At 53.0% G+C, this 23,731-nt stretch overlaps 7 protein-coding genes across 14 annotated transcripts; 6 read left to right on the top strand and 1 right to left on the bottom strand.

Annotated features, from left to right (window-relative positions):
• The first annotated feature begins 230 nt into the window (after window positions 1–230).
• ssh1b (slingshot protein phosphatase 1b) lies at window positions 231–5,335 on the top strand. Of its 3 annotated transcripts, none has more exons than XM_085925741.1 (14): window positions 231–481; window positions 1,079–1,116; window positions 1,240–1,340; window positions 1,409–1,473; window positions 1,543–1,733; window positions 1,801–1,866; window positions 1,931–2,125; window positions 2,199–2,292; window positions 2,360–2,488; window positions 2,560–2,606; window positions 2,682–2,828; window positions 2,899–3,099; window positions 3,184–3,799; window positions 3,871–5,335. In XM_085925741.1, exons 1-14 carry the CDS (start codon window positions 413–415, stop codon window positions 4,243–4,245), a joined length of 2,334 nt encoding a protein of 777 aa, XP_085781867.1. In that variant the 5' UTR covers window positions 231–412; the 3' UTR covers window positions 4,246–5,335. The 3 variants fall into 3 exon arrangements, with proteins under 3 accessions (XP_085781867.1, XP_085781866.1, XP_085781865.1); XM_085925740.1 differs by having other exon boundaries at window positions 441–481; window positions 1,268–1,340; window positions 3,871–5,334; XM_085925739.1 differs by lacking the exon at window positions 231–481 and having other exon boundaries at window positions 814–1,116; window positions 1,268–1,340; window positions 3,871–5,334.
• Window positions 5,336–6,306: 971 nt separating this feature from the next.
• coro1cb (coronin, actin binding protein, 1Cb) lies at window positions 6,307–12,423 on the top strand. Of its 3 annotated transcripts, none has more exons than XM_085925744.1 (11): window positions 6,307–7,598; window positions 9,351–9,550; window positions 9,740–9,862; window positions 9,928–10,057; window positions 10,167–10,348; window positions 10,424–10,543; window positions 10,642–10,746; window positions 10,842–10,987; window positions 11,057–11,114; window positions 11,205–11,465; window positions 11,611–12,423. In XM_085925744.1, exons 1-11 carry the CDS (start codon window positions 6,317–6,319, stop codon window positions 11,731–11,733), a joined length of 2,730 nt encoding a protein of 909 aa, XP_085781870.1. In that variant the 5' UTR covers window positions 6,307–6,316; the 3' UTR covers window positions 11,734–12,423. The 3 variants fall into 3 exon arrangements, with proteins under 3 accessions (XP_085781870.1, XP_085781868.1, XP_085781869.1); XM_085925742.1 differs by lacking the exon at window positions 6,307–7,598 and adding an exon at window positions 7,872–8,264; XM_085925743.1 differs by lacking the exon at window positions 6,307–7,598 and adding an exon at window positions 8,335–8,745.
• A 373-nt stretch (window positions 12,424–12,796) lies between these two features.
• On the top strand, window positions 12,797–14,570 carry LOC147048499 (uncharacterized). The gene is made up of 2 exons (XM_085925745.1): window positions 12,797–12,826; window positions 12,931–14,570. Exon 2 carries the CDS (start codon window positions 12,931–12,933, stop codon window positions 14,284–14,286), a length of 1,356 nt encoding a protein of 451 aa, XP_085781871.1. The 5' UTR covers window positions 12,797–12,826; the 3' UTR covers window positions 14,287–14,570.
• A 745-nt stretch (window positions 14,571–15,315) lies between these two features.
• Window positions 15,316–19,099, top strand: tmem119b (transmembrane protein 119b). 2 transcript variants are annotated; one of them, XM_085926230.1, is made up of 2 exons: window positions 15,316–16,270; window positions 16,358–19,099. In XM_085926230.1, the coding sequence occupies exon 2, from the start codon at window positions 16,371–16,373 to the stop codon at window positions 17,031–17,033; it is 663 nt and encodes a 220-aa protein (XP_085782356.1). In that variant the 5' UTR covers window positions 15,316–16,270; window positions 16,358–16,370; the 3' UTR covers window positions 17,034–19,099. The 2 variants fall into 2 exon arrangements, with proteins under 2 accessions (XP_085782356.1, XP_085782355.1); XM_085926229.1 differs by having other exon boundaries at window positions 15,316–15,473.
• On the bottom strand, window positions 17,616–19,394 carry LOC147048501 (uncharacterized). The gene is made up of 5 exons (XM_085926233.1): window positions 19,216–19,394; window positions 18,433–18,546; window positions 18,250–18,360; window positions 18,094–18,172; window positions 17,616–17,900 (listed from the first exon to the last, which is right to left on the bottom strand). Exons 1-5 carry the CDS (start codon window positions 19,315–19,317, stop codon window positions 17,806–17,808), a joined length of 501 nt encoding a protein of 166 aa, XP_085782359.1. The 5' UTR covers window positions 19,318–19,394; the 3' UTR covers window positions 17,616–17,805.
• Window positions 19,395–19,832: 438 nt separating this feature from the next.
• LOC147048502 (chemerin-like receptor 1) lies at window positions 19,833–21,467 on the top strand. 2 transcript variants are annotated; one of them, XM_085926226.1, is made up of 3 exons: window positions 19,833–19,907; window positions 20,043–20,747; window positions 20,897–21,467. In XM_085926226.1, exons 1-3 carry the CDS (start codon window positions 19,846–19,848, stop codon window positions 21,201–21,203), a joined length of 1,074 nt encoding a protein of 357 aa, XP_085782352.1. In that variant the 5' UTR covers window positions 19,833–19,845; the 3' UTR covers window positions 21,204–21,467. The 2 variants fall into 2 exon arrangements, with proteins under 2 accessions (XP_085782352.1, XP_085782353.1); XM_085926227.1 differs by lacking the exon at window positions 19,833–19,907.
• Window positions 21,468–21,507: 40 nt separating this feature from the next.
• Window positions 21,508–23,693, top strand: rnf185 (ring finger protein 185). Of its 2 annotated transcripts, none has more exons than XM_085926232.1 (6): window positions 21,508–22,077; window positions 22,308–22,326; window positions 22,452–22,564; window positions 22,649–22,703; window positions 22,932–23,001; window positions 23,108–23,693. In XM_085926232.1, exons 1-6 carry the CDS (start codon window positions 21,893–21,895, stop codon window positions 23,203–23,205), a joined length of 540 nt encoding a protein of 179 aa, XP_085782358.1. In that variant the 5' UTR covers window positions 21,508–21,892; the 3' UTR covers window positions 23,206–23,693. The 2 variants fall into 2 exon arrangements, with proteins under 2 accessions (XP_085782358.1, XP_085782357.1); XM_085926231.1 differs by having other exon boundaries at window positions 21,512–22,077; window positions 22,932–23,049; window positions 23,108–23,692.
• Window positions 23,694–23,731: the final 38 nt, after the last annotated feature.

Below are 23,731 nucleotides of genomic sequence, written 5' to 3' on the forward strand. Positions count from 1 at the left end.
GAGATCCCGAAAAAGTGTCATCATCCTTTATGTTTATTCTTATCATGATTCTTCCTTTTAATGGGGCGCTTGTGCTCTGAGTCTGTCCAGTCACCTTGACAACATTGGCCCAATGACAGCGCACACGCGAACCAGGCCAGCCAATCAGAGGTGGCATCCACAAAGCTGCATGTCGCGCGCGAGCACACGCGCTGGAGCGCAAGCGCGCGCGCGCACGCACATACGTTGTGTTTGTCTCTCGCCATCCATGCGCAGGCCAGGCGGCGTCACTATCATGCCTGTGCTCTTCGTCCTGGTTATGCGGGAAGCGGCGGTGGAGGAGCCGCGTCGCCCGGCCTGACTCGGCATTTTCTCCCCGGTGACAGCGGAGGCCAACTCAGCGCATCTTCCCCCTCCTCCTCCACGTCCAGCCATGGCCCTGGTGACTCTGCAGCGCTGCCCCAGCCCGAGTGCAGCATCCTCGAGCAGCAGCGCGGGGGAGGTACGTGGACGCGCTCCAACAACAAATCAAATGTGGAGTTAAAAAATTGCGGCGAGGGTGCGGCGGACCGGGCCGGGCCGGGTCGGGCCGGGCCGGGTCGGGCCGGGCAGGGCATCGCCGCTTTGGCTTTAGCCAACGCAACAACAAAGTGTTCATTTGGTCACTTTGTTCGCTACGCTTGCCTGCATAATGGCGACGAGGCTGTGTTTTGATTGGCTGAGAGTCGTTCCTAATATTTGGGCTCACGGGAAGGGCCAAAATAGTAGAAACGCGCCTCCACAAATTGTCCGTAGATTTGATTGCGAGTGATTGAATGTTTTGTTTGTTAAGGCTTTTGAGCAGCAGGGGGCAGCATAGCCCCACCAACACAAGTGGTGACTTGTTCTGAGCGTGACACGGGTTTTGTTGTTTGGGTTTTTGTTTTTTCGCCCATTTTCGTGGAAAACACATTTCATCTGCTTTTGAAGAATTTTCAGGGGTTTATTAAGAAGAAAAAAAAAAGAGAAGGAAATATGTTCTCCACCTCTTCATTTATTTAAGACAAACAGGATTTGAGGTATTTATTTTTCCTTGTTTTGATTATTTTTGGTCGCACAGGATTTTGGGAGCGACGAGGATCGCAAAAATAACCAATGGTGAGTCTGTCCTCTTTTTGACATTCTGATGCTGCCAGTAACAAACACAGATTATATTGATACTTTCAAATGGACTTTCTTCTGATTGCCTATTGTTGCAAAATACTCTTATGTTGTTGTTAGCCTAAAGGAGAGCTTCTTTGTGGTAAAGGGAGCCGCCCTCTTCCTCCAGCAGGGCGGCAGCACAGAGGCAGCCGACACACCTACCCAACACCAACACGCAGGTAGGTTCAAAAGTCATCCCGCAAAAATTGTCCACGTTAGCAACGTGCACCTTTGTGTTTGTTTCCAGGCGACTTGCCTGAACACTTGCAGGTCATGTTGACCCTACTCCGCTCGGAAGACCGCATTAAGATGGTACATTTCATTTGCTCGTTACGATCCATAGTTGGGTGAATTGGAAAATCACGTCCTTGTGTTTGTCAGGCGGTGCGACTGGAGAGCGGCTGGTCGGAGCGCGTGCGCTACATGCTGCTGGTCTACACCGTCGGCCATCAGGACACGGAGGAGGACGTCGTCCTCGGGGTGGACTTGGCCCCCCAAGACAGGTTGAGCTGCTCCGTCGGGATGGTGCTGCCGCTGTGGAGCGATACCAACATCCGCTTGGACGGAGACGGGTAAGACGAGCTTTATCATTACGGTCGGTCGGTCGGTCGAAGAAAAAAAAAATTTTCTGTCTTGCAGAGGCTTCAGCGTAAAGACGACGGGGCGCTCGCATGCCTTCAAGCCCGTGTCGGTGCAGGCCATGTGGTGAGTGGTAAAAGCGGCCAAAAGATTTCCCCCTTGCGCTTATGGTGGCCCACGCGTTGCTCAGGTGCGCCCTTCGGGTGGTGCACAAGGCGTGCGAGGTGTCTCGCCGCTTGGGCTACCTGCCCGGCGGCCCGTCCCTGGCCTGGACGGCGTTCTACGAGAGCCGCATGTCGTCCGAGGAGAGCCGCGTCAACGAGTGGAACGCCATGATGGACCTGGAGAGCACCCGCCCGGACTCCCCCGCCGTCTTTGGAGACCAGTGAGTCTGGCAGTCCTTGACGCGAGTCAAACCTGGGATTCTTTAACAGCGCAGCGTTGCGCCGTCTCCGCAGGCCGACGGAAAGGGAGCGGACGGAAAGCGTGATTAAAGCCAAGCTCCGTGGCATCATGACCTTCCGAGACTTGCAGAACGTCACCTCCAAGGAGGTGAGCGCCCCGAGCCCGTCGCGCTACGTACGGGTCATGTCGCAACTTTGTTTTTTTGCGGCGCCAGATCCGCAATGAGCTGGAGCGAGACACCAGCTGCAACCTGAAAGAGTTCAAGGAGTTCATCGACAACGAGATGCTGCTCATCTTGGGCCAGATGGACAAGGCCACGCCCATCTTTGACCACGTCTACTTGGTCAGAACCGCAAGAACGCAACGCGCGTCGGCTGTCGTTCCAGCCCGATGACGGTATTTCTTATTGCGCAGGGCTCGGAATGGAACGCTTCCAACCTGGAGGAACTTGGTGATTGCGGGTGAGAGGATGACGGAGTCTTTTCAATGTTGACGTCTTGAAAATGCTGCTATTTTTCCTTGATTTTCTTCTTCAGCGTGGGCTACGTTCTGAACGTGACCCGAGAGATTGATAACTTCTTCCCGGGCCTCTTTTCCTACCACAACGTGCGCGTGTACGACGAGGACGCCAGCGACCTGCTGGCCCATTGGAATGACACCTACGACTTCATTGTCAAAGCCAGGTGAGCGTGCTCAGAATGGGACTTCCGGTTAAGCGCTGATCCATTAGCCCCCCCCCCCCCCCCCTTTCAGGAAGAACAGCTCCAAGTGCCTGGTGCACTGCAAGATGGGCGTGAGCCGCTCGGCCTCCACGGTGATGGCGTACGCCATGAAGGAGTACGGATGGCCGCTGGAGAAAGCGTACAACTTTGTCAAGCAGAAGCGCGGCATCGCTCAGCCCAACGCCGGATTCATGAGGCAGCTGGCGGACTACCAGAGCATCCTGGACGCCAGGTACAAAGCATGGTGACCACCAGCCCACCGCTAACGAATAATGCCAAACGGCGGCTGAGAGAAATGAGCATTTGTTTTCCAAAGCAAACAGCATCACAACAAGCTGTGGCGACCCGGCACGGACGAGGAAGCCTCGGACGACTTGGCGGCCTCCAGCGGCGGCTCCGAGCGGCGCGGCGGCGGCGACGAGGAGGAGGCCTGGGGCCTCTGCGGGGCGTCCCCCTGCCGAGGTCTGGAGATGGAGCCCCTGGACTCGCTCAACTACAACTACTACTTTCGCCGCCTGTCCGACTCGGCGCTGGACAGCGAGCCCTCCACCCCTGTGCGCGGGCCCCCCCTGCTGGGCATGGAGAGGGTCTTCATCGAGATCGAGGACGTGGAGCGAGACGCCCTCCTGGAGGACGAGGGCTTCCCGGTGGCCCACCTGGCCTTGCCGGGCGGAGGGGGCGGCCCGGGCGGAGGAGGCGGGACGGGGGCGCAGACGTGCGGACGCCTGGACCCCCTGGAGGACATGAGACTGAGGCTGGAGTTCAGCACGCTGGAGGAGGAAGACGAGGAGGAGGCCAAGAAGGAGGAGGCGGAGATGGCCGCCTTGGAGGGCAAGAAGCACGCCGAGGAAAGCCGGCTGGGTCTGGCCAACTTGAACACCAACAACAGCAACCGGCTGGCCGCCAAGCGGAGCTGCCCGGCTGCCTTTGACGTGAGTTGTCGCGGGCCGTGTCCAAATGACACGGCTGTGTCCAAACGCTGCGATTCTTCTTCTCCCCGCAGGACAGCGCCACCACGGGCAACCCCTTCAAAGTCAAACCCTCCTACCAGTCGTGCAAAGACTGCTGCCTGCGTCTACCACAAGGGCGGCGCTGCGAGCGGCCGGCGGGGGGGCGCTCCCACCGCCTCAACCCCTCCCGACACTGCGCCCTCCCCACCATCTGCGTGGATCCACCCGGGACGGTTTTCATTTCGCACCCCCTAGCCGATCCCATCTCGGCCCAGTGCTGCGGTTCGGCCGAGGTCCCGCTTTTGCGCCAGAAGCCGCTGTCGCCCATGAGTTGCGAAGACCCCGCTGTGCACCACGTCACGGACGAACCGGAGGCCGGAGGACAGAGCGCTTCCGGGGCCGGGTCGGAAATTGCCCAACTGGAGTGAATCGGGGAGCGGACGCCGGGATGGCTGATGTGGTTTGACGCGGCGCCGGCCGGCCGGCCAATCGGGCGGGCAGCCGGGCGGGGCAGCGGAGCTCCAGCTCAAACTGGGGTAGGAATCCCAGTGAGCTGATTGGCTGCTTGGACTTTGTGGAAGCGGAAACACAAACGGGACCATGGGGTCGTTCTCCTCTGGAGGGCGACGTCGCGTGACTTTGACAAAGCCGCGGTGGGATTTTGGGGGTTGCCATTTGATGGCAAACATCTAAAAGCGCTTCTTCTCCCCACTACTCAGACCATATCTCACACGTACATTTCCAGGATGGATGGGAGAAGCCAAAAAGTGCAAAGCATCCTCGTCACAGCTTTGTTGTTTTTGTAAAAGTGCAACCTCTCCAAAGATATCCTTGACCGTCTTTGCTTGGCTGACGTGTTGATGTTGTTGTTGGCGTGCTTCTTATTTCACCACCACGAGGGAGATTTGGTGTGTGTGTGTGTGTGTGTGTGTGTGTGTAAATTAGATGAGGCTTACTTTTTTGAAGACAAACAACAAGACTTCTCCTTGTTCCTTCTCCCAGAAAGTGCTCCACGAGTTGCATTGGACTAATTTGGTTTTGCCTTCACTCTGCGTTTAACCCCTTGTTTTGCTCAACGCCACCCAGAAAGTTGTCACCATTTTGAACCCAAGTGTAAAGAAATGCTCAAAGCATTACACGCTGCTAGCTAGTTAGGTTGTTGGCAAAAGGAAGGGAAGGACGTCAATGACAATTGTATTTTGATTTTATGATTCTTTTTTTGGATCATGTCAGGAAGGATTTGGTTGTTTGAGCGCCGGTGTTTTCCAATCTGTACATTGCTGCCTTTTTTTTGTTGCCGCTCTTGGCTTTACAATGAAAAAGGTGTGTGAGCAAGAAACAAACAAAGCAAAAAAAAGCGGCGCCATCTCTTCTTGTGCCTCCCTCCTCCTCTAATTGGGTTATTGAATTCTTGCAGGAAAACAGTCAGGGAAGAGCGTCCTGCTGTTTTTGTCCTTCTTGCGCGGTAAGTATTCCTTCCAACATTTGAGATTTTTGTCTTTTTACATGGCGTGCTTGTGTCGCTCCCACTGAATTTTGTTGTCAATTCATTTCAAGACGTTTTCTAGGAGAAAGCCGGGAAGAAAAAAACAATTCAAACGAACTGAAGTCTTGTGACACATGATGCTAAATGATGGTTTAGCCGCTTGCTATTTCCAAATCCAAGCCGTTGTTTTGCGTTTTCTCCCGAGCCTAAAAATAAGCATGACGCTCCTCTGCGTGCCACTTGGGTCAGCTGAGCTTTGTCCTCGCCGTTGTGCAATAATCCTTTCGCCATCCGCCAGACAAGCGCTTCAAAGCGGCGGGCCGGGCCGGGCCGGGCCGGGCGGCACCTGTGATTCGCCCCGCCAATTCTGGCTGGCTGACCTTTGCGCAGGGACGCCGTAACCAAAACAATCATCGCAACAAACAAAGCGGGACAGGTACTCCGGTCAAATGCTGATATTTCAGGTTTCTTAACTCGACTCACCGCCAACCAACCCAGTCCATATCTTTGACGTCTATAACCGTCAATGGGACTGAGTGAGTTCAAAGGTGGCAAACAATCAGTCAATACGACGTTAGCCGATTGACACCATCGCTTTTATGTGGCGCCGTTGAGGCTAAAAAAAAAAAAAAGCCACGAGGCTATTTTGATAAAGCGAAAGAATCGAAAGCGCTCCGATCACTTTTCCAATAAACGGGACTTCCCGAAGATTTCGACGTGACCTTGTCAAGCGGCTTTTATCTCACGTATCCGCTTGCCTTTATTGGCCTCCTGACTCAAGCCAGCCACATGCAGGTCGCCTAATTTTAGCCGCCAACGCATTCCTGCATCGCAGAAGATAGATAGGAAGGCCGTTGGCGAGGTGGGGGGGGGGCACCAAAATAGAGAAGAGGGGCTTCCAAATGGTTTAAAGATAGACAGCCACGCATGTGTGACCTGTGATGTCACCCTTGTTACGCTGCTATTAATACATCTGCCGCCTGCGTTTCTGATTGGAACACAGAACCGCTAGCATGGGTCAGAAGGTGGACAAGATGCAAGACGAGGACGAGGTGGCGGCCGCCCGGGGAGATTCCCCCGGGTTCCGACCCCAAACGGAGCGGCCAATCGGACATCTCGCTCCGAGGGACGGACCTGTGGTGGGTGGAGACGGGGAGGGTCGGCGGGACGCCGCTACGGCCGAGGACTCAAAATGTGCTCTGAACTTCGGCGAGACCGGACAATCCTCTGAGAAGCCTCCAGCCCGTGACGGCTCTTGGGCTATGGAGGCCAGCGGGAACAGATGTGACGGCGGAGAAACGTGCAAACCTCCGGACGAGGAGGACTTTGCGCTTCAAACAGAAGACGGTCAATCGCCCGTTAAGGATGGAGTCGAAGTAGACGCCGTGGTCCAAAAAAGCCGAAGGGAAGTCGTTCAGGACGGGTTTGCCGGCGCGGTCCCAAAAAGGCCGAAGGCTGCGCCGGTCACTCCTCCACCTTTGACCCGTCTCGCGTCGGAGAAAGAATTACAGATGTCGGAGGAGAAGCCGAAAGCCAAAGGTCCGCCTCCGCCGGTTCCCAAAAAACCGACGAAGCCCTTCATCAAGCTCAAAACGGCTCAGCTGATGTCCGCCGAAAGACGAGGCAAAGATCACCTCCGTTCCGAAGAGAGGGCCAGGAGGAGACACACCGTGGACCTTCACAAAGGCTTCCTCACGGGCGGCGCCACCAATCAGGACATGTGCCCCTTGTGGGACGAGAGGAGCGCCTACGCCCGGCGCTCCGACGTACGTCGGCGCTCGGTAGAGTTCGGTTCCCGGGACCGCACGGACAACGACTACGGAGGCTTGGTGGACTTTGACTACTGCGCCCGAGTGGCGCAGTTATCTCCGGACGAGGATCCCGTCGACTTGGACATGGTGCGGAGGAGAGTTTTCCTGGAGAGACGCAATCTGTATAAAAAAGCAACAGCGCCGCCGCCCGTTGCGTCAAAGCCCCAAAATCCCTTCGTAGACCAGGAAAGACAAGAACCTTTGAGACGAGCGCTCCCGCCCGAAAGGACGAACCCACCAGACGAGGCCGCCGACTGCCGACCGGACGGCGATAAAGCCGATTCCTACAAGCCGGTGTCCGAACTGGTCAAGGAGACCGTCAGGAGAAGTCAGGAGGACCGAGTTAGACCGGACGGGGCCAAAAGCCGGGCCGAGGTGCTGGAGCGCAACCCCAGCGTCAAAGTGTCCCAGATGAAGAACGCCTTTGACGTCCCAAAGAAATCCAAGGAGAGGCCGCGAGAAAGTCAGCCGTCTCCCAAAAAAGGTATGTTGGGATGCTCTCCTCACATACAGTGTTTTCAAAACCAGGATCTCAAATGGCTGAGAAAAAAAAGGAGGGATGGATGTGCGTCATTTTTCCAGCTTGACAGAAGTCTTCTTTTCCATGTCTTTGTCAACTTCGGCTTTAGAAATGTGTCGCAACGGTGCACCATCGCTGTGGTTCTCCCCCACCCAGGCAGCATCCAGCGATCTTCTTTCCCCCCCCCTTGCCCCTTTCGGCTTCCCTCCTTCCCTTCCCTTCCCTCGCGTCTCCCTCCATTCACACATTCGTGGCATTCAGCGCTTCGGTGTGCGCATGTGCAGTAGCCCATCGCCAAACCCCGTTGAATGTAATAACGGTGCTTTTTCGGAGGAGAAGAACAAGCAAGCGAGCGAGCGAGCGAGCAAGATAGCGAGCGTTTGATGCAGGGGATGAGCGCAAAGGGCGTGCGGAAATCGACATCCTAACACACGCGCAAATATAGAACGAGGAGGATTTTCAGCACGTAGAGCAGGCGTTCCGTGTCCGTGTGCGTGGAGACAAGGGATACTGGAGGAACGAACGAACGAACGAACGTCCTGCAGGAGAAGGAAGGGCGCGCCGAAAAACTCCACTCATTCATGTGTCGTGATTGATTGTCCTCGGGAAACAACTGCGGCGATTTTCGAGGTAAGGCGAGCGTGTGCTTTTTCGGGGGACTGTTGAACGTGACGGTCGGGGGGGGATCCGCAGCATCCGTTAGCTCGTAGGCTGGGCTGGGTGGAAAGATCTGCACTTGCGTCAGCTGGCGGCGGTCCACCGCGGCGGCAACGGCGGCAGCTAGCATCCAACAGCCAGCAGCTAGGCGGCTAGGCTCAAATCCGCTAGGCGAGCCCAGCCCAGCCCAGCCCGCCAGATGCCCAGCCCAGCCAGGGGATGACGGAGTCCAGCAGAAAGCGTCGCTCGGCGTCCCACCGACACATTTGTCACTGAAGTTGAAACAAGACAACATTTGGCCGCGGAATGGCTATTCCGTGCTCTCGCTCGGTCAAAGCAACTGCTTGCTCGCCGCCAAGCGGCTCACCGCTGGACGACCAAACACGCCACCCGATTTTCACATCTCATCTTCATGCAATTAAATACTCATAAAGGCGGAAAACAGCAGCAAAATGTTAGTGGCAAGCATCTGGATCTCATTACTCAACATCGAGCCGAGCAGTGCCGAGCCGAGCCGAGCCTCTTCAATGAATGTTAGCTCGGGTGGCTAGCCAGCTCGCTATTAAACGCGTCCCGTGTGCTTTCATGGACTCAAATGCACCGTGCGTGGCTTTTCAACGACCACGCACACCTCTAGCGTTCGTCAAATTGATTCAATGGAATCAAATGACGACGATGAGCCCTGGTTCGATGGAGGCTAACGTTAGCAGCTAGCCACCACCATTGTTTAAGTTAGCCCAGTGCAGATGTTGCCTCCATTACTTCACATCTGTGTGCGAGGACATTGTGTTTTGAAAAAAAAAAGAAAGAAAGCTGCAGTGGAATACAGTCAAACGCGTGGGATTAAAACCTCCTGACTCATATTTGGATTTGTCCAAGCAGTTAATGGTGATCCAGTGTAATTGAGCCCATGTGTCAAGAGATGTTTTTATAATTGGCAGATTTGGGCAAGTTTGTAGCATTGCTATACCGCACACTACGCCTGGCTGGCTGTTGTCTTCATCTCCTCCTTAGCACGGTGGCACCTCGCTGTCAACATATTTCCTGTCCGTTCGGCAGACATGTTGCGGCGGGTTGTGCGACAGAGCAAGTTCCGCCACGTCTTCGGCCAGGCGGTGAGGAACGACCAGTGCTACGACGACATCCGCGTCTCTCGGGTCACATGGGACAGCTCCTTCTGCGCCGTCAACCCCAAGTTTGTGGCCATCATCATCGAGGCCAGCGGCGGCGGAGCTTTCCTCGTCCTGCCTTTGCACAAGGTCAGCCATAAAAAGCCAAGAGGTCGTATGATCATACGCTGTGGTGTGCCTCGCTAGCTTTTGGACCGCACTTCATCAATGTCGGCAGTGTGGCGTTCCATGCGACGCTTGATCAATTCCAAATGGGCTGTGTATTGATATCAAAGACAAAATGGCCTTTTTCTGAAAGCGTGCCGCCGTGTGCCGTAGACGGGCCGCATCGACAAGGTCTTCCCCACCGTGTGCGGTCACACGGGTCCGGTGCTGGACATCGACTGGTGCCCCCACAACGACCTGGTCATCGCCAGCGGCTCCGAGGACTGCACTGTCATGGTAAGAAGCCCCCTTTGGACCTCTGAGAAGGAAAGCGGCACATTTTGCTGTGGTATACGACCCAGGTTTGGCAGATCCCCGACAACGGCCTGGAGTCCCCCCTCTCTGAGGCCGTGGTGGTTCTGGAGGGCCACTCCAAGAGGGTGGGCATCGTGTCTTGGCACCCCACCGCTCGCAACGTTCTTCTCAGCGCCGGTAATGTAGCGCCGCGGGGCGCCGTTCTCAGCCCCGACCCACCCTTTTCAGTCCTATTTGATTTTTTTTTGCGAGACGAGGGGCTCAATTCTTTGCGGCCCCTCCGTAGGCTGCGACAACCAGGTGATCATCTGGAACGTGGGCACGGGCGAGGCCGTGATCATCCTGGACGACATGCACCCCGACGTGATCTTCAGCGTCAGCTGGAGCCGCAACGGCAGCCTCCTGTGCACCGCCTGCAAGGACAAGAAGGTCCGCGTGGTGGACCCGCGCAAGAAGAAGATTGTGGCGGTGAGCGGACTGGCCGTTATGGCACGCGAAAAGCACTTTCCCCTGTGACCAGCGAGAGCGTCTTTGCGTTTTCAGGAGAAGGACAAAGCCCACGAGGGAGCTCGGCCAATGCGAGCAATCTTCCTAGCGGACGGAAAGATCTTCACCACCGGATTCAGCCGCATGAGCGAGCGCCAGCTCGCGCTCTGGAAAACCGTATGTCATGCTTCCTGGAATGTCACTCGGTCGTGTTGGCCGTGTCCACCGGGGGGCGTCGGAGCGCAACGGGATTCATGTCTGACTTGACGTTGCAGGACAACATGGAGGAGCCCATTTGCGTTCAGGAGATGGATTCCAGCAACGGAGTCCTGCTGCCCTTCTTTGACCCGGACACCAGCATCGTGTACCTATGCGGAAAGGTGAGCTGCGTTCTTGCGTGTGAGGCCGCTCTCGCGTCTGAGGCCGCTCTTGCGCCTGAGGCCGCTGTTGCGCCTCACGCTGGGACCTTCCGCAGGGCGACAGCAGCATTCGCTACTTTGAGATCACGGACGAGGCTCCGTACGTGCACTACCTCAACACCTTCACCACCAAGGAGCCGCAGAGGGGCATGGGCTACATGCCCAAGCGCGGGCTGGATGTCAACAAATGTGAAATTGCCAGGTACGGACGGCCGGCGTTTTCAACACGCATTGGGCTCGCCTCCATTGATGCCAAATGTCCTCTTGACAGGTTCTACAAATTACAGGAGAGGAAATGCGAACCAATCATCATGACCGTCCCCCGGAAGGTGAGGCGCAATTCCTTGGCCACTCTTCTTCTTTCCCCTCGTTGATTGTGGCAGATGAATGACACGGCAACTCGTAAAACTCGTTGTCAGTCGGACCTGTTCCAGGACGACCTGTACCCGGACACGGCGGGGCCCGACCCCGCCCTGGAGGCGGAAGAGTGGTTCGCCGGCAAGAACGGCGGCCCGGTCCTCATCTCGCTCAAAGACGGCTACGTGCCCACCAAGAGCCGAGACCTCAAAGTGGTCAAAGCCAACATCCTGGACGGCAAAGCCGCCGCCACCGCCAAGAGCGAAAACGCCGCCAACGTCCAGAAGAACCTTTCGTCTCACGCTCCCGCGCAGCCGGCGACGGTGAGTCCACGAGCCAATCGGAGCGGCCCGTTTTTCGCCTTCTCGCATTTGCCGGAGTAGCGGAACGAATGCGCTCGGAACAAATGCGACAAGTGGCGCATCGGCGGCGCTTTCACAGCTTGTGTCGTTTGGGGTTTTTTTCCAGCAAAAGATGGAAGACAAACTGGAAGAGGTTCTCCGAGAGTTCAAGTCTCTGCGGGACCGCGTCATCCTGCAGGACCGGCGTATCGCCAGACTGGAAGAGCAGGTCGCCAAGGTTGCCATGTAAGTCCCCCCATCCCCCAGCTCCAAACCGCCCCCCCCCCCCCTTCGCTGGACCCATTTTGGAGCCGCCAGGCAGGCCAACATTCCAAGATGAACTTTTTCTTCCATTTCCCACACGTCGCCCCTTTTTCTTCTCTCCACTCCTCCACACGCTTAGACACACAGATGGAAAAGAAACAGTCTTAATGTTTTTTTTTGTTTGTTTTTTTTTCAGTCATGTGACGTTTGTGTAGCATCAGTATTTCCTCTCATCTTCCGTGTTGCCAAATATTACTCGTGTGCAGTTTCATGCACTTTTTTGGTTGTTGTTGTACGTACATTCCAGGTAGACATTTTTTTAAAGCTCCCTCCTTCCCCCCCACCATCAATGAATGTGGAAGAACTTGAAATGTGTAACATTGGGGGGCTTTTGGCCAGGTGGGCGGCGGCGGCGGCGGCGGGGCTTGCATATCCAGTGTAAAATGTCGTGCAAATTGTAGTGATGCCTCTTGTCGCTCGCTCGCTCGCTCGCTCAGTGGGTCGGTCGGCGTGGAGGATCTTTGTGGAGTCCAAACAAAAGTCAAGCCAATTTGGAGTGTTGGGACGAGGAAGCGTTGGCTCGCACCCTCGGTCGGTCGATGGCTTTGTGTTTCACGCCACCGTCGCTGATGATGACTTACTTCTGTGCACATAATAAAGATTTTACACTCAAAAAGTGACACCAAAGCTTTTGTCAAACGCCACACCTTAGAAGAAGACGCCATTGGTGGGCAAAATGGCCGCCCGCTGAGCCCCATCAAACCCTGGTGGACATTTGACTGCTTTGTTCATATTTGATTGACCTCCAAAAAAATGTATGTATGATGTACTCTAGATAGCATCTGGCATTTGCAGAAGTCAGTGATCTACTTCCTTGCGCAACGTGTCACAATTGAAGGCCACTTCCTCCTCGCAAAGCGAAGCCTCGGCCGCAAGCGCCTGGGCTTTTTTTTTCCTCCAGCGCCATCGCTTCCTGTTTCTGTGGGCCGTGCGTCACAGTCGACACGCGGCGGCGGCGGCAGACGAGTCATCGTCGGCGTTGGCATGACTTGAGCGCTTGCTTGTGTTGGAGACTCCAGGTAAGAGGCTTTCTATATTCCATTTGTAGTTGAAAAAGATGTTGCAACGCGGCGTTTCCTCATTCGAAGGCAAACCACGCTTTGTTTGTCGGTTGCTCCTTCAGATGGCGGCTCTCGGCATCAACTGCTTTTTGCTGTCAGGCTGCCTTTGGCTTTTGGTCTCGACCGCTTCGGCGGTGCCCACCGCTGATGAAACGCACACCAGGTTGACCTTTGAAGATGTTTCCAAAGTTAGTCGAGGTGCCACCGAAAGGGATTCGGACCCATTGCCAATCCAGAATCACACTCCGGGTTCTGAAATTGGAAGAACATCTGCTCCCGAGATTTACCATCCGATCTTCAACTCCTCCTCTAGAAGTCTAATCTCCACACCAGCAGAGCCTCCCGAAGCCTCAAAGAGCACAATCAAGTCCACTTTAGTGGCCATTCAAAGTCGAAGGACACCTGCATACACATCTTCTGCTAGCTGGGATCTTTCCAGTCTGACCACCACACCAGAAGCAGCAAGAACCAGCTCCATCTCTGGCTCCAAGGGAAATTCAACTCCAGTCCATTCTCCAGAGACTTCTACTGGCTCTTTGAAACCTGAGGATCTTTTTGCTCAAAGAAGTCCACTCTCCTCACCAGAGACCTCCAGCTCTGTCCCAGAGTCTACTCCAAGCCCGATCCAAAGCACGTCTTTGACCGGCAATGCCAATCTTAGCGATTCCATTTCCTCACCGGAAGCACTGAGGGCCACTATCTGGTCTACTCTACACCCAATCCAAAGTGATAAAACCACCGCAGTGACATCTTGGACGAGTAACTCCATTCCTACCGGGCTGGTCTCCACAGCAGAGCCTCCCCAATCAACGAGATCTGGCTCTGAGTCGACACCGATCCCGATCCAAAGTCATAGTCCTCCTCCAGGTTTTGGGACAACGCAAACACGAGAAGCCCCTGAGCTACCGAGTTGGCCTCCGGTAACAAGTCCGCCAGCTTTCAGAACAACGGTAAGGACCGATCAGCCTGGCGCTCCTTCTGCTACGAGAAGTCCGAGCTCCACCCCGGCGGGAACGTCCTCGAAGCCGACGACCGCTCGGGCGCCTTGCATCAGCCCGAAGAATCCCCCCGTCTCCGAGAACCAGCCGTGCTCCCCCCGTGGCGTGGTGAAGCCCTGCCTGGTGGCCATCGCCTGCCTGGCCGCCCTGGCCACCATCTTCATGGTGTCCACCATCGTCCTCTGCGCCAAACTCTCCACCAGGAATTACAAGCCCAGGAAGGCCGAGGACCAGACGGAGATGACCTTCATGTCGTCGCTTCTGCCCGAGAGGAACTACTACGAAGGCATGAGGCGGCAGCGCAGCCCGGTTTCCAACGGAGTCTTGGTGCTTCACAGCGCCGGCGGGGACAGCGAAGATGACATTGACGACAACCTCACCCTAAGCAGCTTCCTTCCGGAAGGCGACAGGTGTGTTTAGAAAGGCCCACTTTGTCCGGATGGACGGTGAGTCTTCCGTTGCGCCGATTGCTAGCACGTGTGCCTTTCAGTTTCTCAGCTTTGCTGGTTGACTTTGGAGCCAATCTTCTGGCTAAGTCCTGATTGGTGTCAAGGAACTATGTTGGAGGAACTGAATGTAGCCTGGGTTCTTTGTGTAAATGCTAAATGGCTAAATGCTGAATAAAAAAAAAAAAGACTTGTATGGAAATATTGGGTCAATATTTTGTTGAGAAACAAAAACATTTTTTTTTCCATTTTGTCATGATGGGTGGATTCTGTTTTGGTTTAGATGCTAGTTTAGTTAGCACATCTTTAGCATTTCTCATTATGTGATAGTATTAAGCTAGCAGCCTTTTGTTTGGCAGCTATTTGATTAGTTTAACAGGAAACAAATACATTTGCTCACTCCTTCCTGCCTTGAGGTAAAAGGACGATTTGTAGCTATGATATCCTATAGGAGGAAATCAAGTGATGAAAATCTATTTTGATATGGTCACCATCAAAGTGGCTTCCGTCGTTTGTGCTTTCACTCATCATAAATTGTCTGCAGCGCTGCACTTTAGCTCACAAGCAACCTTGGAGTGCTGCTGTCGCTGACGATGACCATATAAAGTGTCAAATGTTAGTCTGCATTGTTTCCAAACGCTTTGGATTCTGGAGACGGGAAACATTCACCTCTCCCTGCATGAGTTGCCTCAGACGAGTGAGAAGGACAATTTCAGGGTTTTACTCAAATAAGAGCATTCAACTGACCACAGCTTTAGAAAAAGGTTTTTCGATTCATCGGTGATCGAAATTTGATCGAGCCAAATATCTGGCAATAAAAACAAATCCATCTGGCCATAACTCGGCCCTACCTCCACCTCAGCAGCACAATGTCAACATCTGGCTAACAAGAACAATCTGTGTAGAGTCAACGGGGGGAGGAGTACTGATGAAGAAGGAAGGAGGGAGACGGGGAGGGAGGAAGGGAGGGAGGGAGGAAGGGAGGGAGGTCCGCTCTTGCCTTTGAACGCCGCCGTCTGTTTCGACCATTCCGCACAGGGAAAGTGGACATGTGGAGCAGTTTGCCACGCTCGCCCTTTATGCTTCCACCTTTCCGTTCTTCATCTGAGCTCTTTACCTACAGGAACTCATCTTCTGCTTCTCCTCCCTCGGTGGTGGCTGGTGAGTATTTTCCATCCGTGCGTGGTAAATTCCAAACTCTTTCCACTGATGCTTCCAGTGTGAGGATCTTGAAGCTTTTTGCTGACTTTGCAAGTTGTTTGTCTCTCTTATTGTGACTGGTTTTATCATTCCATTTGAATGTGCATGGGTCACACTACCCGTGTGTGTGTGTGTGTGTGTGTGTGTGTGTGTGTGTGTGTGTGTGTGTGTGTGTGTGTGTGTGTGTGTGTGTGTGTGTGTGTGTGTGTGTGTGTGTGTGTGTGTGTGTGTGTGTGTGTGGGTAAGAAAAAAAAAAAAAAACGTCAACTCAGCCCCCTTAGTCAGATAAAGTTTCACTTGGCCTAGCTTGAGCACAGACTGCAGATTTCTTTTTTTGAAAAAAGCAGCCTCATCATCACGCCTTTCTTTCTTTTGTAGTATTTTGCCAATTGAGCGAGAAGTCGTCGTTTTAGGTGCACCTTTTGAAGTGGAGCGACTCAATAGTTGTCTCCAGATGGTCAGAAAAAAAAAAATTCATGCCCCGTCATCAATTTCACCCATCACCCCCAAATTAGGTGCACATGTCTCTGATAGCAGGACCTACAAAAAGGTCTCTCGGGCTGGCGTCCCAAACTAAACAGGAAGTGAGTATGCCCCCCCCCCCTTCGCAGAGTAACAATTACGTTCCTACAATCCCGTGGGTTTGGCTCGCCAGCCATCCAATTGGACGAGGAATGGTCGCTTTGAGGTGATGTCACTAAATCATTTGGACATCAGAGCTTTTCTGTGCGTGATGTCAACTTTGAGCCCAGTGATGGGTAAGCCGTTCAGATCATGGAGAGCATATCTTCAGAGACATCACAGTGAAATGAATTCCAAGATGTAACTTGTGTTGTTGTCTCCAGATCCTGGAGCGCAATGAAACTGCTCTTGTACAACTCGGTGGAAGGCAGTACCGACCTCGAGGAACCGGACGATGTCACGACCTCCGGCGCCGCCTTGGACCACCAATTCACGCCGCCAGACATCCTGAGCCAGGTGGTGGACTTTCTGCGAGACCACATGGTCTTGGTCCTGGTGGTGGCCTCCCTGGTCTCGATTGCGCTCCTGGCCGCGTGCGGCGCCGTCTTCCTGACGAGGCGGCGTAAATTCCACGCCTACTACCCGTCGTCGTATCCCGCCAAGATGTACGTAGACCAGCAGGACAAGAGCGGCGGGGCGAGGGGATTTCATGAAATTCCCGAGAAGAAGAAGACGGCGGCCGCCGCCACCTGTCGGGAAAGCCCACTGACAGATTCCAACAAGCAGCTCCAGGCGGACATCACCAGGGTGGCCAAGAGTCTGAGGACTCCCACCAAAACTTTGGAGGACGGCTCCAGGACAGAGACGCCCGATGAGTCGCCGCCGAGTCCGGTTGCGGAGCAGGCCGGCGAGGCGCCACCGCAGGGCAATGGGGCAGAGAAGCCCGAAGAGGAGTTCCGGGAGCCGGCGAGCGGACGGAATCTGCGACCTCCGTCTTTGCATCTTCACAGCGATTCAGCCACTCTGCAACTTATGGCCGGGGAGAAAACAGCCTTCTAAAAGCACCTTTTGATATGCGCGGCAGGATTAGCGTGTCTGCCCTGCCCTGCCCTGCCCTGCCGTGCCGTTCACTTGCTTATTGAGTTTGAAACATTTGACACATTGGGGGTGCGCCGCCGCCGAGCAGTTTGGAAGTTGTGGGTTTGAATCCCAGCTGGTCCATTTTCTGTAAACGTGGCTTGGACTGGATAAGATGATATATCCTGAAATATTGGGGGCTTTAAGATCAGCACATCGTGTTGCTTAAAGGATGCTCCTTTAGCTAAATGCTAAAGGCAAGCAAACAAATTTAGCAATGGTGCTGTTGGAGATATTTAAACACAAACAGATCTGACGTGGAGCGAGGTTAGACTCGCGCCGAGCGGAAGCCGACCGGCGCCACCGGCCGAGAGGGACGAATCCAGCCAACCGCTCAGTCAAGTGGGTGGCTTTTGTTCATTGCGACTCAATTTCATGTTCTTGATACATATTCTCTGTTCTTTTAAAACCCAAATTTGAAACCCTTAACCTGACAGTGTTTTAATGTTGATGCTGCCAAACGACTTCATCTCATAACACGCTTCTTTGAAAACATCTCAGACAATTTGTCATGTTTGAGTAGTTTTATTTTTAACCCCCCCCCCCCCAACATAAATGACACACTGTTACTCGGTCAAAATGAAGTTGCTGTGCGCATGCGTGACCGGCGACGTTGGGTTCGGTGACATCACACGCGAGGTCCGGTTATCAGGTACAGGAAGTATCGCGGGTTCTGCCAAACAGGAAGCGGCGCTCAATTGGAGGCCTGGGCTGCCACCTGCTGGTGGTCTTGCTGCTGCTTGAGCCGATAGTCGGCCAGCGCCGCCTTGATGGCGTCCTCGGCCAGCACTAGAGAGAGAGAGACGCGTCATTAGATACCTATGCAGATTCCAACCCAAAAAATGAAACTACTAAAAAAAAATCGGATTCTTTGTAAGCCTTGCTGCACTGTGTTCAGAATCACCATAGCATCGCTAACTAAAGTTAGCGTTTTGCATTCTATCTTAGCATGAAGTCAAGTATCTTGTTTTGTGTCGCGTACTGGAGCAGTGCAGTTTGACAGGTGGCAAGCAGAGTTCTTTGGCGATGTCCACGTTCTTGATGGTCAGCGCCTCGTCCACCTCAAAGAGAAAACGCTACACCGTCAGCAACGGGACGGCTCGGAGTCTCGGCCGACGCGCGCTCGTCCGCTCCTCACAGATTTGCCCTTGATCCACTCGGTGGCCAGCGAGCTGGAGGCGATGGCCGAGCCGCAGCCAAACGTCTTGAAGCGGGCGTCCACAATCTTGCCCTGGTCGTCAACCTCGACCTGTCAACGGGAAAAAACACCGAGCCTCAAATTCAATTCACCAGACAGGACCCGATGATCGTGACGGCAAACCTGAAGCCTCATGACGTCTCCGCACGCCGGCGCCCCAACCAGGCCGGTGCCCACCTTCTTGGAGTATTTGTCCAGGGTGCCCACATTCCTCGGGTTCTCGTAATGATCCACCACCTTGGACACAACTCAGGTCAGCTCTTGTTGTGCCTCCACGTCCAGACATCAAGTTACCCCGCCCCCTCATGGACTCCATTCGGTGAGTCACAATGAACAGGATATCATTCTTTGCCGTGACAACGACTGCAGCCTGAACTGCCCCTGAACTCCAGCCCCCCCCCCAGATCCGTCAAGTTTCTGCAAGTCACAGTGACCAAGGCACATGCAACTTTCAAATGTTTTCGAAGTTTGTAGTTGTAATCAGCATGTGTGTCTAAGAGGCACATTTAGCTACAAAAAGAAACATTTGTTTGCTTGAATAAATCTTCATGTTTGCACTTGCAATAAATACACAAACCCCAAATAAAATATAGTTTAGTTTACTTGTGGAGCAGAATTAATTATTTTATTTTATTTAAAAGAACAAATATGACAAGACTTTCCATGTAAATGAAAGTTAAGATGCAAATGATTCATTGTGAAAGTATACTTGAACATTTGACCATACAAAATGGGTGTATTTTCCATTACATTTTAAAATGAATGAAGATTTTACACGATTATTAAAATAATTTGGAGGTCATCTAACGTGACACTTTTTATCCACATAGATAGATGCATGTCACCTTCCTAACGACGCCATCATGAGTAAAAAAATCAAATCAAAAGAAACATGGTACTTCCTACCTTCTCGTGATAACAACACTGGGAAAAGATCTCGGGAACAGAAAGTCTCCTGCTGAGTAAAGTAAGAGGACTGAAGCATTTGATCACCATTGCGGCCGCCATGCTGCTCCAATTCAGTAACAACAACTGGAATGACGCACTTGGAAACACGGCGATTATTTAACGGAAGCTAACGGCTAACGCTTTACGTAACATACGTCATCACAAGGGGGCGGGGTTACTCACGACTGCGTGTATTTGACGGGTTAGGATTAACGATGATGTTCAAGACACATGATTATTTCTCACAATACTATGATTATATTATTCTTATTATTTCTCATTTCTCTCATTATTTCTGACAATAACAACGATTTAAAGAAAAGTAGGAAACAGACAAATCTCAATATAGAACACTTTATATCATCAAAGTGGTGATATTTTCAAATAATCACTTTGACGACATTCTTGAACAACCGTTTCCCATCGTCGGTTTGTGGAACTCCTGTCGTTTGATCCATTCGGGTGCGTTAAAATTAAGTCAATGCTTGACAATAATTATAACGGGGGGGGGGGGGTCTCATTTCATATTGTGTCACTTTTTCAGGAACTGGCCAGGAAGCAAAAAAAAAAGGGAAGTTCTGAAGTTGCATGGGAATCAGCAGAAATAGGCTTTGTGTGTGGATTGCTTCAAACCCAATCCGGCACGCAAAGTGAGTACTAACAATGTTGTGTTGTCTTGACTTTCAAATTTGGAAACTTTCTTTGGAGGACTGCTTAGGATCTAAGAATGGATGTGTGATATTTGTATGATTATTTTTTCCATAATATCTCATGAAATGTTTCAGGAGCGCATCCAGCATGACTGTGGATTACATCGATGTTGGCGATTACAGCGCAGGCAACGAAAGCGAGCAAAATGTCAGCGTCTTCGGCACGCTGAATGTTGGCGGCAACCACGCGTCTTTGACTCCTTTCCTGGTGGCCGTCAACGTGTTGGTCTGCGTGGTGGGTCTGGTCGGGAACTCTCTGGTGATCTGGATCTGCGGCCGGAAGATGAAAAGAACGGTCATCACCACTTGGTACCTGAGTCTGGCCGTCTCCAACCTGTTGTTCTGCGCCCTCCTGCCCTTGGAGGTGGCCTACACGCTCACCTCGCACTGGCCTTTCGGACTGGCGCTGTGCAAGCTGGTGTCCTCGGCGCTCTTCTTCAACATGTTCAGCAGCGTCTTCCTTTTAGTGGTGATCAGCGCCGACCGATGCGTGCTGACCTGCTTCCCGGTGTGGTCGCGGAACCGCCGCACGGTCCGCGGGGCCTCGGCGGCCGTGTCCCTCATGTGGGCGCTCTCGGCGCTCCTCACGCTGCCCTCGCTGGCTGCCAGGCAAACGGCGCTCCAAGGAGACGTGGTCCGATGCTACGTGCGCTACAAGGTGGCGTCCAGACACAAGGTGGTGGCGTTGAGCCGCTTCCTATGCGGCTTCCTGGTGCCTTTCCTGGTCATCGTGTGTTGCAGCGCCGTGCTGGCAGTCAAGCTGCGAGGGATGAGCATCAGGTGGGACCTCTTCTTCCTTCCCGCTGGGTTGAGGCTTAGCAGAAAATGTGCAACGCTGTCAAATGCTGATCTCATATCTGAATGAAATGCTTGGGAAGATCAGAGCGTTAACCTCGACAATCGTGCCGTACGTCTTCTTGTTCATTTAGATCCAGCAAGCCTTACAAAATCATGGCGGCGCTCATCTCCTGCTTCTTTGTGTGCTGGGTTCCCTACCACACTTTTGTTCTCCTGGAGTTGGACGTGAAGAAAGTCAGCCTGGAGAGTCTTCATACCGGGATCCGAGTCGGCACCACTCTGGCCGCGGCAAACAGCTTTCTGTCACCCGTCCTCTATATTTTCATCGGGAATGACTTCAATCAAATGTTAAGACGCTCGCTGGTGGAAAGGTTGGAGTCAGTGATGGATGTCCGGACTGGACCTTCTCAGTCAGTGCAAAACGTGCCAAATGTTTGATGGATGTTGTTGCTGTGGATCTGATGCTCTGTGAAAACCTTTTTGAAACGGAGTGGTGTGACCACTTCACTTTGTCTTTTGTTGCATTTCATTTGATTCACTGGAAATGTCATTTCCTCTTCAAGCCTTTGCTTTATGACAGACAGTACATATTCCCCAACCCTAACCTGACTTCTTTTTTTTTCGAGGTCAAGTGCACGTACACACAAAATGTGACCTCTGCATTTCATGTTTCTCAGCTCAATTTCCGAAATAAAGCGTCGCTAAAGTCCTCCTGGCGCTAGATAGCGCTGTGTACCTTTATTTTCTCACTATAGTCCTCCTAGCGCTAGGTGGCGCTGTGTACCTTTTGGTTTTCGTGAAGAAGAAGGCTAGCTCTCCAGCTATGTGACGTAGCCAGCTTTCCCAACTCGGAACAACAAACTTGGACTTTTGCTTACGCGTCTTTTGAATACTTTGCCGTGTGAAGCTCACGTTACGTCACCGCCGGTTCGTTGGCCTGGCCCGCCCGTACAAGGGCTTCACATCAGGAAGCTAGCTAGCTAACAGCTGTGTAGCTTGCCTAGCTCGCTGACGTCGAATTGTGGCCGTTCCCGGTGTCTCAATGTGCGCCTTTTGACGTGTTGGACGTCGGCGTAGCTTGGCCAGCCGGCTGTGCATAGTTGTTAACCCACTGGAGCTTCGCGTCAATGGCCAGCGCGGCCCCCTCTTCACCTTCCCCGGTCGCCGGAGCGGCCGCCGCGGAGAACGCGAGCCCCGGATCCAGCAGCGCGACCGCGGGCGACGGTGGCAACCAGGACAGCACGTTCGAGTGCAACATTTGTCTCGACACCGCCAAGGATGCCGTCATCAGCTTGTGTGGACACCTCTTCTGGTAGGACTTCTGGTTTATTGTTTTGAAAATCAAATCAAGAGTTGAGGGGCGTGACGTTGGCGAGGCCGTCAGCTGGACGAAGATTTTTGCCTGCTCCCTAAAGTGCTCGACGTCAAAAAAGTGGAGAGCTAAAGCCTGGTTGAATTTGCTTTCCATGCTGTTTCTCGTGTATCTAATACGACGTGTTTCTTTCCCAACCTTCCGCCATCGCCAACATGTTTCCCCATCAGCTGGCCCTGTTTGCACCAGGTAAGCACAACTGCCTTCTTCTAAACACTTTCTAGTCATCATCTCCAACCGAAAGCGCGAAACATTGTTTGTACTCAACTGCATAATAAAAGCTTTCCGGGTGAACACGTTGTTTGTTTTTCAAGTGGTTGGAGACGAGACCGAGCAGACAAGTGTGCCCGGTGTGTAAAGCCGGCATCAGCAGGGACAAAGTCATCCCCTTATATGGGCGCGGAAGCACCAGTCAGCAAGACCCCAGGTAGGAAGCTGCTCAGTACAAAACAAGCAATGGGGTCATAGTGACACCTGACTCAAGTCAAAGCCGCTCTTGTTTTATTTAAAGAGAGAAAACACCCCCGCGACCACAAGGCCAAAGGCCCGAGCCAGAAAACCGCGGCGTAAGTACAGCGGGTGTTTTTTTTTTTCCCTTCCATGTTCATTTGTTATGCCCGATTACAATCTGAAGATAACTTCATTTAGAATAACCTGTGCCAGCACTCTGTAGTCATAGAATTGACAAAACCATACGGTGAAATTGAACAGAGTGCCACCAGAGTGCATCACAGCAACTGTCCAGCAGGGGGCAGTGTCGCCGATCCCCGCCTTAAGGTTCTCCGCGTTTTCAGGGCTTCCAAGGATTCGGCTTTGGGGACGGAGGTTTTCAGATGTCCTTTGGAATCGGCGCCTTCCCCTTTGGTATTTTTGCCACCGCCTTTAACATCAACGACGGCCGACCCCCTCCAGGTATTGGGCGTACGTGTCGATGGATGCTCTCGCAATCCTAATCTTTTCCCTCCGTCAGCCGCCCCGGGGACCCCGCAGCACACGGACGAACAGTTCCTGTCCCGACTCTTCCTCTTCGTGGCGCTGGTCATCATGTTTTGGCTCCTCATCGCCTGAATCCAAGATGGGATTCATTTGTAGAGACAAGATAAGACTCTCTTCCTTTTCATAGGCACCCGCGCCAGATCCACGAATGAGAGCCGAGTGAACACAACACGAGCGATGGCCCCGATGCATTCATCCCAATAATAATGCCAAACAAAACACAGTCGATCGAGAGAGCCGAGTCGTTCCGTGACCCCTTCCTGGCATTTTGGGGGATTTGACCATTGGGCAGATTTTGTTCTGGTATTCCATGGTGCTTGACACGAAGGAACTAGTATATAAGGAGAATGTTGATCTTGTGGCAATTTTAAAATGTTTTAGTGGAGCCGTCATCTTTGTGTCGGATAGAGTTCAAGAGAATGTTCAACATGCTTCAGTTTTGCCGCTTTGTAAATCCAATGCGCCCTGAGGGTAGCCATTTGTCTCATTTGGTCAACTCTTGAGATCAAAATGAAATTCTATTCTAATCCATTAAAATGATCTATTTGAAATTTGTGTGCATGTTACTAAAGTGAGTGTCGGCGAGCGGCAGCTTTGG

The sequence above is a fragment of the Syngnathus leptorhynchus genome, chromosome 12 (assembly GCF_054491065.1).
Source record: "Syngnathus leptorhynchus isolate UIUO chromosome 12, UIUO_Slep, whole genome shotgun sequence".
NCBI classification, from domain to species: Eukaryota; Metazoa; Chordata; class Actinopteri; order Syngnathiformes; family Syngnathidae; genus Syngnathus; species Syngnathus leptorhynchus.

What these genes read in the sequence shown, in the direction of transcription:
- coro1cb (XM_085925744.1), top strand. Translation starts at nt 6,317, where the DNA reads ATGGGTCAGAAGGTGGACAAGATGCAAGACGAGGACGAGGTGGCGGCC. An exon ending in CAACGTTCTTCTCAGCGCCG is followed by an intron (nt 10,058 to 10,166) that starts GTAATGTAGCGC and finishes GCCCCTCCGTAG; the next exon opens with GCTGCGACAACCAGGTGATC. An exon ending in TCGTGTACCTATGCGGAAAG is followed by an intron (nt 10,747 to 10,841) that starts GTGAGCTGCGTT and finishes GACCTTCCGCAG; the next exon opens with GGCGACAGCAGCATTCGCTA.
- ssh1b (XM_085925741.1), top strand. Translation starts at nt 413, where the DNA reads ATGGCCCTGGTGACTCTGCAGCGCTGCCCCAGCCCGAGTGCAGCATCC. An exon ending in CGAGCAGCAGCGCGGGGGAG is followed by an intron (nt 482 to 1,078) that starts GTACGTGGACGC and finishes TTGGTCGCACAG; the next exon opens with GATTTTGGGAGCGACGAGGA. An exon ending in CAGAGCATCCTGGACGCCAG is followed by an intron (nt 3,100 to 3,183) that starts GTACAAAGCATG and finishes TGTTTTCCAAAG; the next exon opens with CAAACAGCATCACAACAAGC.
- LOC147048501 (XM_085926233.1), bottom strand. Translation starts at nt 19,317, where the DNA reads ATGGCGGCCGCAATGGTGATCAAATGCTTCAGTCCTCTTACTTTACTC. An exon ending in AGTGTTGTTATCACGAGAAG is followed by an intron (nt 18,547 to 19,215) that starts GTAGGAAGTACC and finishes GTTGTGTCCAAG; the next exon opens with GTGGTGGATCATTACGAGAA. An exon ending in AGTGGATCAAGGGCAAATCT is followed by an intron (nt 18,173 to 18,249) that starts GTGAGGAGCGGA and finishes TTTCTCTTTGAG; the next exon opens with GTGGACGAGGCGCTGACCAT.
- LOC147048499 (XM_085925745.1), top strand. Translation starts at nt 12,931, where the DNA reads ATGGCGGCTCTCGGCATCAACTGCTTTTTGCTGTCAGGCTGCCTTTGG.
- rnf185 (XM_085926231.1), top strand. Translation starts at nt 21,893, where the DNA reads ATGGCCAGCGCGGCCCCCTCTTCACCTTCCCCGGTCGCCGGAGCGGCC. An exon ending in ACCAGTCAGCAAGACCCCAG is followed by an intron (nt 22,565 to 22,648) that starts GTAGGAAGCTGC and finishes TTTTATTTAAAG; the next exon opens with AGAGAAAACACCCCCGCGAC. An exon ending in CCGAGCCAGAAAACCGCGGC is followed by an intron (nt 22,704 to 22,931) that starts GTAAGTACAGCG and finishes CCGCGTTTTCAG; the next exon opens with GGCTTCCAAGGATTCGGCTT.
- LOC147048502 (XM_085926226.1), top strand. Translation starts at nt 19,846, where the DNA reads ATGGGAATCAGCAGAAATAGGCTTTGTGTGTGGATTGCTTCAAACCCA. An exon ending in AACCCAATCCGGCACGCAAA is followed by an intron (nt 19,908 to 20,042) that starts GTGAGTACTAAC and finishes GAAATGTTTCAG; the next exon opens with GAGCGCATCCAGCATGACTG. An exon ending in CTGCGAGGGATGAGCATCAG is followed by an intron (nt 20,748 to 20,896) that starts GTGGGACCTCTT and finishes TTGTTCATTTAG; the next exon opens with ATCCAGCAAGCCTTACAAAA.
- tmem119b (XM_085926230.1), top strand. Translation starts at nt 16,371, where the DNA reads ATGAAACTGCTCTTGTACAACTCGGTGGAAGGCAGTACCGACCTCGAG.